Below are 16,896 nucleotides of genomic sequence, written 5' to 3' on the forward strand. Positions count from 1 at the left end.
AGCTGAATGTGAAAAATTTGTAGACTTTGGATCTCCTAACAGTCTTTATGTAAATAGAGTATTTGGAGGATTCTAAAATGTGGATTATGTACCCTCTAGCCTATAAAAACAGGAAAAAAAAAAAAAAAAAAAAAAAAAAACCATCACCACTCTCAAATAAACCTGTATAAAATGACATTAGATAAAAAAGTAGTAAAACTGTTGTCAAAATAATTTAAGTACTTCAAAAAGAAGCTGTTTGGTTACATGGCAAATTAGCAATTCTTTCTCTTACCATAACGCTTTACAATATATGAAGTCCATACCTATAACTTCCATAAGAAGATTATAAGTTAATACCATGTATGGGAACTGTTGAATCACAGCTTGAACCTTGGATGGACCACCTGAGGCAAGCACTGAGTCACCGTGGGAGCACAGGTGAAGGCAATTCAGCTGTGTGACCGGAGGGGGTGGAGCGTGGCTGCACCTCTCCTAGACCCCATGTAAGGGCTGACTGCCACTGAGGAAGGATCTTTCTCTGGAGATCATTCTCTTTGGAGTTTTTCTGCAAGCCTACAACATGGATGAGCATTTCATTTATTTCTGATTATTGCTTCCCACTGTGATAATCTTTCTAGCTATACAATCTGTAGATACCAGCCTAACCATGCCACTTTGTGTATTTGTTGATTGTACACACCTAAATTGACTTCTTTATAAAATATTTTTTCCTTTAGTTGTTAAAAAAGTCTGAAACATTTTCATGTTCTGAGTTCTCACAACTGAAAAAATATGAGCATATTTTGTTAATTTAAAACACAGATGTTTTCTTTTAGACTTTCCTGCGGAATTTCAGTTAAGGCAAAATTTTCTTTTATGTCTGAATAAACTCCTGAAAGGATTATTATGGCAACAACGTCAGGCACATAATTATAGCTCTTTCATGAATTATTTGTCTTTGAAAGTGGGGCATGAAAACTTTCCAAAGAGAAAATCAGAGTTCTTTGCTCATTTATAGAAACTATTTACGTTTTCTTGGCCTAATTATATCAAGAAGATTCTGTGCTATGGCAGATCTCTCCCCACATGCTTTCAGAACTTAAAAGCAGCGCAGGCCCTGCAGGGACTCCACATTTCATCAGCAAGAGCAATGTAATGCAGCTGCATACTGAAAATTCTGCTTGCTGAAACCCTTTGTTTTATCACATTGCTCTTTTGATTGTACTAAGGGCTCCTTTTCTCTTTAGGTTCTCTCATACCATGCTTCTGCTGCTGAGGAGGAATCAAGGGAGCTGCAGGTAACAGCGGTAATTGAATTTTTTCCTATTTCTTTTGAAATATTCCACTGATATAACAGTGAAGGTGGTCCTTCACACAGATGTGATCCCTACACATGCAGAAGCACACACTTTCCAGAAATAACAATTACAATGAACCTAACATTACAGTGTACAGAGATCTTATGAGTTTAAGTGACAGCAGCAGTTGATGGAATAATGCTATCAACTCATGATGATGAAGTGTTGCAGAAGCAGAAAAAAAACCAAAAATCTTGTGAACTTCTGGCAGCTAAGTCTGAGTTTTGTATATTTTATATCTTTGGTATATTTCAAGCTTCTCAAGCATGGATGCAGCTTTATGGCCTATGACAGAAACTCAGCATTTAATTATTCTTATGTTTACTTTTCTGTGCAGTGTCCCATTGTGCTCATGTTTAATCCTGTGTTTACAAACCATTGCCTTAGGAGTAACTACAGCCATGATTTCAAGTATAGTTCAAAGCATATCTTGTGCTTAGTCTCTGCTGTTCTTTCTGTTGGAACACAATGTTCTGGGCAAATTGCATCCCCTCTAGTGTGACGAAGACAATGAAAGTGGTGGAGAGATGAAGAGGAGATAAAGAAAGGGGACTGCAAAGGGACCGCATAGTATGGGACTGGACAAAGCAGGGTGCCACAGAACAAGGCACAAGACTTTGGATAATTTTGGAATGGTTAGTGTTGCACACATTTTGAGCCTCAGTTCTACCACACCATTACTTTCTGATAAAAAGGCACTGGCAAGAATAGTATAGAGTAGTACTCTATGCATCTGCAGTGGTTTCTTTTAAGGCCTCTATTGCAGTCCCTGTGGTTGCAACTATACTGCTGAACAAAACAGAACCATGCAAAATGTAGCACTGAAGCAGTGTTCATTTCTACTGCTTAACTGCCCATATGACTCCGACTACAGTTCTTGCCCTTTTCAACCACCACTTAAGGTTGTACCAGAGCACACAGCACATGCTGTCTCCAACAGCCTGTGTAGATGAGTGCAATAGATTTGGATTCCTCTATCTTACTGTCTAGCAGCACTATCTGAGCAGGTTTCACACCCTTAAATAAACCACATATCCTCACATTACATCTCAAGGCATGAAACACATATCTAAATTTTCATGCTATGAAACTATCAACTTTAACAGAGTATTAAAATTATTTCAGATAATTAGCTGAAAAAAGAAAATATGCGCTAAAAAAATGATATCTTAAGACTTCAGGCCAGCACATAGATCCCAATGCAAATGAATCACCAAACACTATTTAGAGTAAACATGTCAATTTGTGGTGTTTGGCCTCATTACCAGAGAATGGACCGTGTTTTTTTATTTCTTTGGTGCATGCTTAGTCATGGAGAGGATTTTGTTCAGTAAACCTTTTTCCTTTTTCCATCAGTAGCCAACATAGATCTCTGTAATCTTTCTATTTCACAGAACAAACCTTTATTTCCAGTGAACCTCTACTTCGAGAAAAAAAAAAAAGAAAACTGCCTGTGACTTAGAATACGTTAAGAGGGAAAAGACATATTCTATAATCTTTCTAAATTGGAAAAACGTCAAGACAAACACTTCCTAAAATTGTGCTCAACATATTAGAGACAGTCTACTTCCTGTAATGGACTTCTCAGCCAACTTTGATTTTGTGTGGGATTTGTTGCTCCAGCAGGATGCATATATAAATGTATTGGGCTCAACAGAATTCATCCCAGGGTACTTAGAGTTGGCTGCTGTCATCACAAGACCTTTCTCAATTAGTTTTCAACAGTCTTGGGAATCCAGAGAGGTCACAGTCAACTCAAAGCTCGCAAACATTGTCCCAGTTTTCAAGAAGGGTGATAAAGATGACCCTGGTTATTACAGACCTCCCAGTATCACTTCAGTTCCTGGCAAAGTTATGGAGAAGATTATTCTGGAAGTCATTGAAAAACACCTGAAATACAACACAGTCACTGGTCATAGCCAACACAGGTTCACAAGGGGAAAATTCTGTTTAACAAACTTCATCTCCTTTTATAACAAGGTTACTCACCTAGTTGACCAAGAAAAGCCAGCTGATGTAATTTTGTTTTTCAGCAAAACATTCCATACTGTTTATCACAGTATGTTCTGGACAAAATGTCCAGCATACAGGTAGAAAAAAAAAAAAAAAAAGTAATATGATGGGTGAATAATTAGCTGATGAATTGGGCTCAAACTGTTATAGTAAATGAAGTTACATTAGGTTGGCAGCCCATCACTAGCGGGCTTCCACAGGGAGCCATTTTAAGGCTAGTTCTCTTCAGTGTTTTCATCAGTGACTCAGACACAGGACTTGAAGATATACTAAGTAAATTTCTGGACAACACTAAATTAGGAGGAGCTATTGACTCCTTTGAGGGCAGGGAGGCCTTGCAAAGAGATCTTGACAAATTGGAGGGCTTAGTAATCACCAACCACATGAAATTTCAAAAGAGCAAGTGCCAGATTCTGCACTTCGGATGAGACAACCCTGTACAGGCTGACAGATATGTGGCTGACGAGCAGACTCACAGAAACAGATATGGGGATTCCAGTTGATGGCAAGTTGAATGTGAATCAGCAGTGTACTGTGGCAGCCAAAAGGGCCAGCTGTACCCTGGGATGCATCATGCTCAACACTGCTAGGCTGGTTGAGGGAAGGGATTGTCCTGTTCTGCCCTGCGCTGGTGCAGCCTCATTTTGAGCACTGGGTGCAGTTTTGAGAACAACAATATAAGAAAGACACAAAGCTATTAGAGAGCATCCAAAGGAGAGCAATGAAGATGGGAAAGGGTTTAGAGGGCAAGACATAAAAGAAGCATCTGAAATCCCTTGGTTTGTTCAGCCCAGAGCAGAGGAGGCTGAGGGCGGCTGCAGCTCCTCACAGGGAGCAGAGGGATAGTGCTGATCTCTGCTCTCTTGTGACAGTGATCTCTGCACTCTTGTGACAGTGACAGGACCCAAAGGAACAGCATGGAGCTGCATCAGGGGAGGGTCAGGTTGGAAAAGATTCTTCACCAGAGGATGACTGGACACTGGAACAGGCTCCCCAAAGCAGTGGTCGTGGCCCCAACCCTGCCGGAGTTCAAGGAACATTTGGACAATGCTCTTAGAAATGTGGTTTGATTTTTTGGGTAGTCCTGCGTGGTCCCAGGAGTTAGACTCAATGATCTTTGTGGGTCCTTTCCAATTCAGGATATTCTATGATTCTAAGACTTGTAATTCTTGTAATTTCCCACTTACCAGTGGGAAAAAAATCGAGAAACTCTCCTGATGATAGTTCTAGATAGAAAAACTTTCCTAAGCATGCTAATGCATGATGATATATATAGTTATCTGCAGAAGATTAAACTGATTCAAACAAAAAACACTCCTGAAATCTTCCCAAAGCTACAAACGATATCAGTAATAAACCCTGTACTATCCACCTTTTTTTCTCAGGAACCTGGAAAAGAGATAGGATCAGCCATTTTGTATTGTCTGAACAGCAAAAGGAATTTAGAGTACAAGCACCCACATGGAAAATACCTTCCCAAAAGCTACCTTTTTCTTCCATAACAAGTTATGGAGAACAGCATATTAATTTTGAACTTGTTTTGCAATTGCCTGGAAAAATGGGAGCCTCATACAGGGAAAGTGATTTTTTTTTAATGTATAATACAGCATAAGACTTATCATTTATTTTGTTGACAACTTTAACATCCATACTTTGGGCATTCAATACATATACTAAATTTTATAACTGGAAAAAGTACAGCTGTAATATACAGAGATGTGATGAAAGATATAATAAAAGTTAGAGATTTTAAAATGTACTGAGTTTTTTGCATCTACTTTATAATTTCAAATCAAAGTTGTGTGATTGTAATCAAGATACATTAAAAACATTGTTCAAAAATTTTAAAGATTATCTGATAACAAGTGAACCCAAATTTTTCAGATTTTTAGCTCTGAGAATGCTCTGCTTGTGGACATGTTCTAACTACCACAGTAGTTGGACATGGATTCCGCCACTGTCTTTTCTCAGTCTCTCAATTTCATACATACTCTTTGTTATGGTTTCTCTTGGGTGACTTAGGGAAGACTTTTTGATCATGTAATACTTTCCTTATTCTTTTGATCTATGGAAAAGTGTTCATTAAATCAAAGAAACAAATGAGGCAATCTTAAAGTGGAAGAGCTAAGGAAAGATAAATGGGAAGTAATGATCAGGTTTAAGCATAATGTGAAGGTAAAATGTAGGATCTCACTACTTGTCTGTTGAAAAAGCATTTATGTTATGCTTTCTCTTTTCTACTTCAGTTTTGTTCTTTTGTTCTTCTCTAGGCTGCTGTAGTACCATCTGCACAATCTCTCAACCTAACTGACTTCAACTTCAGTGATTTTGAGCTATCAGATTTTGAAACAACACTGTGTACAATTCGAATGTTCACAGACCTCAACCTGGTGCAGAATTTCCAAATGAAACATGAGGTATGAATGCTGTCAGATGCTGCTTCACATAAAGAGACTAATTACTGGAAAATCAGAAGAATAGTGAAAGGAACCGACAGCAAATGCATTTGAAAATCTGTATTTAAAAGTAGATAGCAAATTATGAAGGTATTTAAAGTATTGGGGTTTCTTTCTAGTTTGATTCAATTGAATAATTAACAACTTGGTTGATGGACTAGAAAATGCATTTAGAAAACCTGGAGAATTGGGGATGTGGTTAAAATTCTAGTGAGTTTTAAAAAGTATAGCAGTATTTAAAAACCAGCAAGACTAAATGCATAAATTTGTATGCATAAAGTGCATATAAATTAGAGATAGTAAACAAAAGAGTAGGTAGTACTAACACAGAAAAGCATATCCAGGCTATTATCAGAAACTGTGAGAAGTCAGTTATGTTCCACAGTAGCAAAAAAGGCAAATATTTTTCTTTATTTTCACAGGAGTAGTATTTAAGGCCCATGGAGTAATTATATTATAGCTCATAGATTTGCAAGAACAAAGTAGCACCGTGACAATAGATGCAAGTACACATCTCAATAGAAATAAGAGAGCGTTAACAGCTTTGAAGCTACAACACTGTCTTTCCATTCTGGAACTAAAGAAAACTAGCACTAGCAAAATACTCCTTATTTAAGAGTGGAAAATCAGAAAATACTGATCTTATTATGCAGAATTGTTTATGTGGATAAATGATAATGGATTTTCATTTCTGTGACCTGTCACTAGGAACTCTAAAAATCATAGTGAACAAACTAAGGTCAAAGTCCTCAGCCTGCATTTAACAGATAGCAGTATGCATTTAAACTAAATGATCTGTTTTAGTGCACATGTGATTACCATATGAACTTCAAGCCTATTGCTCTCTTAAAAGTAATGTATAACCCACAACTCTTAAGACATTTATGTAAAATATTCAGAACATACTTCCTTCCTTCATAAGAAAATGCAACCCAGCAATATAGTAATCACTGTCTTTCTATCATGCTTGCTTTCCTTAGTCCAATTCTGCTTGTCTTTTGACAAGCTGATATGAGTGAAAAGACATGTTCATTATCAAAACATTTCTCAAGAAAGCTCTGTAATTAAAACATGATTTGTCTCCATGAAATATGCTGTTACAAGCAAGCTTTTTTTTCTTCCGGTTAGCTCATTATAACTCAGTTTCTGAGTTAACAGCAGCTTCTAACAAACACAGCAGATACTAACATAGGCTGGATGTTAGGAAATACTACTGTTCCAGAAGAGTGGACAGGCTCTGGAATGGGCTGCCCAGGGAGGTGGTGGAGTCACTGTCCCTGGAGGTGCTCAAAGAATGTTCAGATGTTGTGTTGAGGGACATGGTTTAGTAAGAACTATTGGTGATAGGTGGATGGTTGGACTGCATGATCTTGTAGGTTTTTTCCAACCTTGGTGATTCTATGATTCTATTATTTAGCCATAATAAAACCACAAATGTTACATTCTCAAGAAGAAGATAGTCATTGTAAACATTTTATTATCTATGTTCACAGTTACAAGTATGTTATTTTAGCACTGAAGTGAGGTAAGAGGAAAAATGTTCTGTATGACAGTTTTCAATTGAGAAGGATTTGTTTTCCTAAAAAGAAACTTTTAATATATTTACGGTTAACTATATGATGCTGTTTCTTAAAGGTTCTCTGCAGATGGATTTTAAGCGTGAAGAAAAATTATCGGAAAAATGTTGCTTATCACAATTGGAGACATGCCTTTAATACAGCACAGTGCATGTTTGCTGCTTTAAAATCTGGTAAAATTCAGGTATGTTTTGCTGTTACTACATTAAGAACCTTCTGGATGAACAAATTTTGTAATGGTACATAGATCTGACTGCCATGTCAATAAGACGCTCAAAATTAGAGTATCACCAATGAAATCAAAGTTTTTTTTGCTGAAGACTTCTGGCTTTAGGTGCTTGCTTTGTTAAATTGTTGTCATGTTGTTATCTATTCAGTTTCACTTAAATCCTTTGGAATGATTGAGTGGATGCTCCCAATAGGAGTATCTCAAAAAAGTCACATACATCATTTTATATATATATGTTTTGCGTCAATGCTTATGCTACGAGCAAGTCTAAAAGCTGGGAAAGAAAGGGATCAACCCTACTTCAGAATGTTTCCTTCTAATATTCAGCAGGAATGTATTTAAGTTCATACAGAGTTGTCTGCAGTTGTAGACAAACAATAGAACATTTTTAGAAATAAAAATTCAAATGATAATTTCAGTGCTTTTAAACAATACTTCAGATTTCCACTTGAAAGGAAAACAGTAATTTTAAAAATCCACAGAGCCTCATTGTTATTTAATACAAACACTGAAGAACCAGATGATCCCCCAGAAAGAAAACTTGTTTTCAGAATTTTTCCAAAATAAATTTCCAATGGTTTTTTGTTTGAAAATGTTCCTGTCCATTCTGAATCAACATGTTTCTCAATTTGATTACAGACAATCGTTACTTGCTCGTTTATCCTATTTTACCATATGCACTTCTGAGAGGATAAAGTAATCCTATTTGTAGACCAAACACCAGAACCAATAATGACAAGGCATTCCCTGCCTCTACAAACTTTATCTCACTTAAAAAAAGACAAGGGGCACTGGCAGAGACAAAGGCATTCCCATTCCTTCTACATTAAAAAGAAACATGGTAGTTTTGCTCTGTGTACAGTACAGCAATCTCAGATGATTCTGATAGTTTGCTTGCTATTTTTGGAATCCTGTCAATCTCTACTGCAATTTTCATATGTATCTCTTTTCCTAACTGTATTGGATACCACTCTCATTTTCACATCCTAAATACTTGATTCAGAAATTGCATTGAACATAAGTTTCTCAATTTCAACTGAGAGGAGAAACAAGCAGTAGGACACATAAATGAAATGTAGAATCAGTCATGTCTAAACTGATTAGATGAAGAACATGACTAGAACGGGCTGCATTATCTAGAAAGCAGATGCAATCCACAGAAGCTGTATCTGCTTGAAAAAAAATTTTGATTCAGCCATACACAGAATTCAGCCCCTCAGCATCTGTACAGTGCTGTTTTTCAAATTCCTGTCATGACTTTTGTGCTTGCTATTCCTGTCCCATTAAAAATATGCCGCAAGAATGCTGTAGCTTTGTCTAGCCTCTGTTTGTCACTATTCAGGTTTAAAGAAATATTTTATCAATTTGTATTAAATAATATTAAAGATGAGGAATAGCTATGAAAGAGAAACAGTAGCCTCTCCACTAATCTTTGCTTGAGCTCCAGAATAAGCTCATAATAATGAATCAGATACTGCTTAATTTTGTTTTCCATGGGGTTTGAGCTTCTGTTAATGTATTTGTGCAGTGGATTGGTGAAGAGCATGTCATTTTTCCTTTCTGATTATTCCAAAGATGTGTACTTTTATACTGGTTTAGGGAATGTAGCCTAACTCCCTTGAGTTTATATAGAAGCTGAACTAAAAGTGATGGGGCCTGATGCTGTTTTTTTGCTATCAGATGATATCATACAAGTCACTGCGTTGTATTCTGCACCAGTTTCCTCATCAGTAATATAAGGCTAGAGGATGTTATTTCTTTCTGAATACTGCATTGACGCCTATGGAGAATGATTACTTCTGCACACCACAACTTCAGAAATAACCCCTTATTCTCAGCATACAGTTGTAGGTCTGTGGCCTCTTTGGGCCAAAGCTGTATCACCTACCTAGGTTAAAAACAAGATGGCAGATATAAAACGCGTGCAAAGAAATCGCAAAGCTAACTCACTTCTTGTATTACTCTTTACATATAGAGCAAACTGACTGACTTGGAAACGCTGGCTTTGCTGATAGCAACTCTAAGCCATGATTTGGATCACAGGGGAGTGAACAACTCTTACATACAAAGGTAAGGAAGTATACTGAGAGATCTTAAATAAAAAAAAATGAATACGCAAATACACAGAACGAAGTTACATAAAACTTAATTGATTTGACAATGTGAGGTTGTGCAAAGAAAAGGTCTTCACTAAGCAGTAAGCACAGGAAAAGCCAGAGACATTTAAGGAGGCCAAAGCAAAGACATGACTTGTTGAATCATAGAATGGCTTGGGTTGGAAGGGACCTCAAAGCCCATGTTGTTCCAACCCCCTGCCATGCACAGGGCTGTCAACCACCAGATTAGGCAACTCAGGGCCCCATCCAAGCTGGCCTTGAACACCCCCACGGATGGGGCATCCACAGTTTCTCTGAGCAGCCTATGCTTGGGCCTCACCACCCTCTGCATATATAATTTCTTCCTAACATCTAACCTATATCTCCCCACTTTTAGTTTAAAGCCATTTCGCCTTGTCTTATTGCTATCTGCCCATGTAAAAAGTCAGTCTCCCTCCTGCTTATCCTTAAGGGCACAATGAGGTCTCCCCGGAGCCTTCTCTTCTCCAAGCTAAACAAGCCTGGCTCTCTTTCTTTGTAAGAGCTATGCTGAAGCCCTCTCATTATCTTCATGGCTCTTTTCTGGACCCTCTCCAACTGCTCCATGTCTTTCTTATGCTGGGGGCCCCAGGCCTGAACACGGTACTCTAGATGCGGCCTCTTGAGGACAGAGTAGAGGAGGGCAATCACCTCCCTCCCCTGCTGGCTGCCACTCCTTTAATACAGCCCGGGATGCCGTTGACCTTCTGGGCTGCAAGTACGCACTGCTGGCTCATGTCCAGCTTTTCATCCACCAGAATCTCAAGTCCTTCTCCACCAGACTGCTCTCAGTGAGTTCTTCTCCCAGTCTGTACACATATCTGGGACTGTCTTAATACAAACGCAACACCTTGCACATGACTTCACAGAACCAACTAACTACAATGGCAGATGAAGTGAACTCTTTGTCGACAGTGCAGGGGCCGCATCTTCCTACTCCTTTTGCAGATGCCCCATCCCCCATTTCCCACACAGAGACAGCAAAAGATCTCAGCTTCTAAGTGACAACATGCCAAAAATGTGCAGTTTTGCAGATTGCTCACTGCCCATCCAGCTGTTCCCCATCTAGTCTGGCCTGCACAGAGCTGAGATCTGCAGCCATCTTGATGATTCCACATCATTTTGAACTCTGACTGTCTAATACGTGACTTAGTTGTGGTTTTCCAGAACTCAAGTAGATTTGGATAAGACGCACATTTAAAATCACATTACAAATTCATGACTGTTGAGCATTATTTTGGGTTACCTGGACTCTAATTTCGATCAATTCCAGAATTACAGAAAAGGCTTCATAAAGCAAAAAGTATAAATGTATTTTAACACCCTGAAACAAAATATTTTTATCAAAAAAATATTTCACTCTGAAGTTATCAAAATGAATCATCTGAACTCTTCTGAAAATTTCTCTATGTTTTCATTTTTAACTAACAATATATTTTTTTAAAAATGTAGTTTCAGATCTGCACAAAATGTGTTTTTCAGTGAATTTAATATTCAGTTCAAACAGTATAAGATTCTTTGAATAAATAAATAGCTTGACTTAAAACATGGTAAAATGTTATTACTGTGATATGACAATGTGTCCTGATCTGACCAGAGAAGGGGAAAAGATACTAAGGAACATTTGCTTCTATCTTTTTCTGGTAGAGCTGGAGAGTGGTTTTGAAGCTTTGGAAGAAGTGGTCTGCTCTTCTTGCTGTGCTGAAATAAGATGCTAGGGTAGGAAAAGTTTGTTCCAGGCAGAGAATACTGAAAGGCAGAAAATAAGTAAGCTGAAGCAGAGTACTTTCCTTTTGGGATGCATGTCCAGAATAAAACTAAGACTGATGTGTAAAGCAAAAGGAAAAAAAAAGCCACAAAATAGAATGTGTAACCTTTCTCTAGTGCCCTAATAGGGGAATCCAGCAGTAACTTGTAGCCTTGTAGTGATTAGAACTGGTCAGCTATTTTTTGCTTTATTTATTTAAAAATAAATTTCCTGGAAGACATCTGGAGAAGCGTCATCTCCTCTCAGCAATGTCCTGGGAAAGTGTCATAGACAGCAAAATTTAACATTCATACAGGCTGTAAAGCAGAAATGACCACAGCTTAATAATTCTTTCTCAATAAAGGCAGTCATGTGAATTTTGCTTTTAAATTCCTCATGTACATTAAATGGAAAGTTATTTTTTCTAGAAGTTGATCTCTTTTGTTGGATCTCTTGGAAGTGGAGAAAGGGGACAGTTGGCAGATGATTCTTTTTTTTTTCAGCAATGGTGTTCCAAAAATTGAAGTGGTCTTGGTAGCAGAAATACAGGAAATGAACTTTTTAAAGGTCTTTCATAGTTATGCAAGGGTTTTGTTCTCTCTCTCCTTTTTTTTTTTTTTTTTTTTTTTTTCCCCCAAACCCACATGTAAAATAGACGAGCACAGAGTATGAAAACTGCATAACCAAACCTCTGTGTTCTGAAAGCAATGGTGTCCTTTGCCCTGGCGTAGTGGTTTAACAGAAACACTGTGTACTACAGAATTAAGAACCTGAGTTTATTTCTAGCACTTGTATCTTCCCAGACAGTCAGGGTCTGTAAGTACTGAGCAGGCTGTAGTTTGATGCTGTACTTGGGAAGATAACCTAAGAATTTTCGCACATATTTCTCTCTTCAATCAGGATGAACTTTAAGGACATTGTATGCATCCCATTTAACTCAATGGGAATTTCACTCAGCATGCATTGGCACAGTCCTACAACTTGTTTTCTAACAGAAACATGCAAACATATTTGCTGTATGTTCTCCTTGCAGTGGTCTCAGAGGAGGTGCTGGGCAGCCAGCCCATAAACCTCAAGGGCTCGTATCCTCTAATCTCCCTTTCTGTGTTTTTGTTTGTCTTTCCATCTTTCTCTCGACATTTCTGTGCTTCTTAAATCCCTAGAGGCTCCTCTTATGGCTTTTATTTGAGTCTCTGTGTGCATTCACTTTACATAGGGACCCTGTGCTGTAACCACTTATTCATGTGCACAATCCTTATCCATAAAGAACGTCAGAATTTCCCAAATGATTAAACATTTGTAGGTCAAATTATAACTACAGTAATAGATTCAGGATCGGCAGCAGAACAGAATTCAAAGCACCCTGATTTAGTTAAAGAGATGAGATAAATGATGTGGGAACAGGGTTTGAAAATAAAGATACAGTAGCAAAAGTTTAGAAAATTATGCAGTGAGGATGAGAGGGAAACTAGAAATCCTCAGAGGAGGAATTTAATCTATTTTGTCTAAAGCCGCTCAAACAGCATTTTTTTTTCTGGAGTAAGCTTTAAATTTTATATCTACGCGGTTGATTTTATGCTCATTTCCCACTGCCTGTAGTACAACCAACATCTTGTTTCCCTTTTGGATTTCATCCTGGGTGAAGGGAAGGTAATGATACTGCAGTAGTTTGGTCATGTGCGCTTACCAGCACAATAGGAAATTATTTGTTCAACATCTGGGGCCCTGCACCAGAGCCCACTGAGGTCAACAGGAACTTTCCCAGTGATATCAGTGTGCTTTAGATTAGGTCTCATTATTGAAGAAAACTAGAGTGGTCAGTGCTCTGACAAAGTAACAGGGTTGTCTTTTTACTCCCCCTGCAGCCTTCCAAATGTATTCATTGAGTTGCACAGAAGGGGGAAAGGAACTGGTTAAAACAAGCACTGGTGGGTGGGGCAAACTGTTAACAAGAAGAGGACGTTATAAAGGAAAGTATTTTTGGATGAGAATTACATTTAATTTGATTTCTTCATCTGATGGGTCTTTTTGGTCCTCAGAAGTGAACATCCACTGGCTCAACTGTATTGCCACTCCATCATGGAGCATCACCATTTTGATCAATGCCTGATGATCCTGAATAGTCCAGTAAGTGCCTCATTGTTGTGTATACTGAAAGGAAACCATTCTCTATTTTGCTTTTTATTTTTAGCTTTTGGATAGATTCCCAGTGTTATACATTCCTAAAATGATTTGTACTCCTTTTTGGGTAAGGAAAACAAATTGCAGCAATTTTGAAATCATAGTTCCATTTTTGAGCACCACCAAACCTTTCTAAGTGTTGCCTGATAAGGGAAGCTTTGCTAACATCCTCTCGAGTACCTGCTTTCTTCGACCAAAGAAAACAAAAAAGCTTTGTTGCCATTTTCATGAGCTCTTATGAACCACCAAGCAAACCCAAGTCCTTGCTTTCATTTCAAAAAAATTCCAGCATATACATACACAAAGCAGTCCTGATGGGACCAAACCAATACTGCTAATGTTTATGTTTCAAAGTGAAGCAAAACCTAAGCTAAATAACTATGCAAATTAAACTACATTCTTCTTCTATTATTAACTAATTCTAAGACCAGTTATTCAACATGCACAAACATTTCAAAGCAGTATTTCTCCAGTGTTCATTTCATATCACAGGTGTGGTACTTCTGACATACTTCGTTTACAGTGATTTACATTTTTTTTAATGTACAATTACAGTGATTCTCTCCAGTTCAGACAGGAAAATACAGAAAAATATGGAGGCAAGTTACCATCTCACCAGCTTCACAGTGCTTTGGTTTAAAAGTGGGATGCTGATCCTTTCTTTCTATGTAATAGCTTGTTATTTATGTAGCTTTATGAATGGAAAATATTTCAGTCAGTGTGAGGTGTATAGGCAAGTACTAGTATCAGTTATTGTTCTTAAGTGAGAGGAGAAATGGAAAGACAAATACTCCAATACAGCTGGTGGTGAATTTAATTTTTATGTATGAAGGGGACTTGAGATTTTGCTGTTGCTCTGCCTGTAGTTTGATTTCATAAAAGTCTGTTATGATGATGTTGCTGCACAGCTTTCTTTCTGCCATTACTCAAGAAGACTGGAATTTTTATTTTTAAACCGGGGAATCCACAAAAAGAATCAGGGCAAAAGAATGACAGCACATACCAGTAAGCAATTCAGAATGCTTCAGTATCTAAGAGAGATTTTAGCAAATTGGTGTGCTGTTGCCAAATTAACTACTAACACTGTTTTTTGTTGTTGCTGTTGTTTTGTTTGTTTGCTTGTTTTTTGTAAAGGGAAACCAGATTCTCAGCAGCCTTTCAATTGAAGAATACAAGGCAACACTGAAAATGATAAAACAAGCCATCCTTGCAACAGACCTAGCACTATACATAAAGTAAGTCAGAGACAAGTTTGACTGGTAGTCATAGCTTGATGTTTGGATTGCCAGCACGCTGTAAAATCTTTTCACTTGTTTTAAAGGAGGAGAGGAGAATTTTTTGAACTTCTAAGGAAAAAGCAGTTTAATTGGGAAGATCCTATGCAGAAGGAGCTATTTTTGTAAGTAAATGCAGAATGATTAAAAAGCTGATTAATATTAGATGTCTAATTTTCCATGCCATGTTGTCAGGAATTGCATTAAAACCAACCAATCTGTATGCTCTGGGCCTATACAAACTGGTACAGATAACATAGGTCACTTCTAGGGATGGAATTACTAAATTTGCAGCCTGTATAATAAACTGTGTTAAATAGTAGGTGCAGTTACAAAAGCATTCCTATTCCATAGGACCCCTAAGTGCAATGCTCTTTTGCTGTTATATTTAAATATTTAATCGCTGAAACCAATAACTAAAGATTCAGGATAGGCATTTTATTTTGAAGCAGATTCCTTACTGGCACCGGAGGAAAAAAAAAAAAAAAGAATATTTAAGAACTGAAAAAACTTTATAAAAAGCTACAGAAATACACTGACGTAGGCTGTCTCAGAAAGGACAGTTGCCCTATTTCAAATTCAGTGCTTTTAAAAACCTGTCTCATTTAGTCATGTGGCATTTAATCACGTTTTCCAGTTTCAGTAACTGACCCTTGTATTGTCAATGGAAATGGCAGTCCCTGTTAGTGACAGAAAGGAATGACAGAATTATAGAACTGTAGAATATCCCAAGTTGGAAAGGACCCATGAGGATCACCAAGTCAAACTCCTGGCTCCATGCAGGACCACTCAAAAATCATAACCTACGTCTGAGAGCACTGTACAAAAACTTCTTGAACTCTGGGAGACTGGGGCCATGTCCACTGCGCTGGGGAGCCTGTTCCATGCTCACCACCCTCTGGTGAAGAACCTTTTTCTAACACTCAACCTGACCCTCCCCTGATAGAGATCCATGCTGTTCGTTCTGGTCCTGTCACTGTCACCAGAGAGGAGAGATCGGTGCCTACCTCTCTGCTACCTTCATGAGAAGCTGAAGGCTACCATGGGGCCACCCCTCAGCCTCTTCTGGGCTGAAGAAACACTGTGACCTCAGCTGCTCTTCACACACCATCCCCTCTAGACTCTTCCTCATCTTCATAGCCCTCCTTTGTATTCTCTCTAATAGCTTCAAGTCCTTCTTATATTGTGGCACCCAGATCTGCACATAGTGCTTGAGTTAAGGCTGCACAGAGCAGAGTGGGACAATCCCTTCCCTCACCCAGCTGGGCCCGATGTACCCCAGGGTACTGTTGGCCATTTTGGCTGCCAGAAATAAGTGTGCTACCTGTCCAGTAGCAAATAGAATGAAGCAGTTCATTTTATGAAAATCCAACAAATGAGTTGGTCCAGATTTGCTCATTTCTGTGTGCTCATTTCATGCAGGTGAAATTCTACCACATCATCAAGCGTTGGATGTCTTTATAACTTTGGTTTAATTTCACTTGTTTTACTGACTTTGATTTTCCTTGAAATTGGATGTTCTATTTACTAATCGCTTGGCTTGGTTGACTGTTATTTCACAGTATAATAATTCATAGATTTCTTTTTTTTTTTTTTTTTTCTCTATAGAGCAATGCTGATGACTGCTTGTGATTTATCAGCTATAACCAAACCATGGCCAGTTCAGCAACGGGTATATCCTTAATTTTAAGGTTTCTTAAATATGAACTCTGCATAACTGCTTCTGCTTTCTCTATCCAACCTGTATTGCAAAGGCAAGGGTGGAACGTAGAACCTTAGCAAGCAGTCCTTCAAAATGCTAAATGTGGATTGAAGACATTCTCAGGTCTTGGCAGCAAAATCTATGCTTTAGCTGTTACTAGTTACTGAAAGTAACCTGTTACTTTATCTGAAAGTATCTGTTACCTGTTACTAGTTATCTGAAAGTAAATCAGGAATCTCTGT

The 16,896-nt window shown here is 38.1% G+C and overlaps 1 protein-coding gene and 1 long non-coding RNA gene across 20 annotated transcripts in view; one reads left to right on the plus strand and one right to left on the minus strand.

Moving 5' to 3' along the window:
* PDE5A (phosphodiesterase 5A) overlaps positions 1-16,896 on the plus strand; it is a 133,401-nt gene that overhangs the window by 106,729 nt on the left and 9,776 nt on the right. For 9 of the 12 annotated variants that reach the window (NM_001398114.1, XM_046940146.1, XM_046940147.1 and 6 more), the window contains 8 exons: positions 1,230-1,289; positions 5,624-5,770; positions 7,445-7,570; positions 9,591-9,685; positions 13,537-13,624; positions 14,813-14,913; positions 15,000-15,077; positions 16,561-16,624. In NM_001398114.1, coding sequence (NP_001385043.1) covers positions 1,230-1,289; positions 5,624-5,770; positions 7,445-7,570; positions 9,591-9,685; positions 13,537-13,624; positions 14,813-14,913; positions 15,000-15,077; positions 16,561-16,624 — 759 coding nt within the window. The remainder of the gene's footprint in view (positions 1-1,229; positions 1,290-5,623; positions 5,771-7,444; positions 7,571-9,590; positions 9,686-13,536; positions 13,625-14,812; positions 14,914-14,999; positions 15,078-16,560; positions 16,625-16,896) is intronic. The other 3 variants (XM_046940149.1, NM_001398112.1, NM_001398115.1) reach the window with 1 other exon arrangement.
* Positions 1-16,896, minus strand: part of LOC107051713 — a 145,820-nt gene that overhangs the window by 106,576 nt on the left and 22,348 nt on the right. The gene's annotated exons all lie outside the window — the stretch shown is intronic.

Source organism: Gallus gallus, chromosome 4, assembly GCF_016699485.2.
Source record: "Gallus gallus isolate bGalGal1 chromosome 4, bGalGal1.mat.broiler.GRCg7b, whole genome shotgun sequence".
Classification (NCBI taxonomy): Eukaryota; Metazoa; Chordata; class Aves; order Galliformes; family Phasianidae; genus Gallus; species Gallus gallus.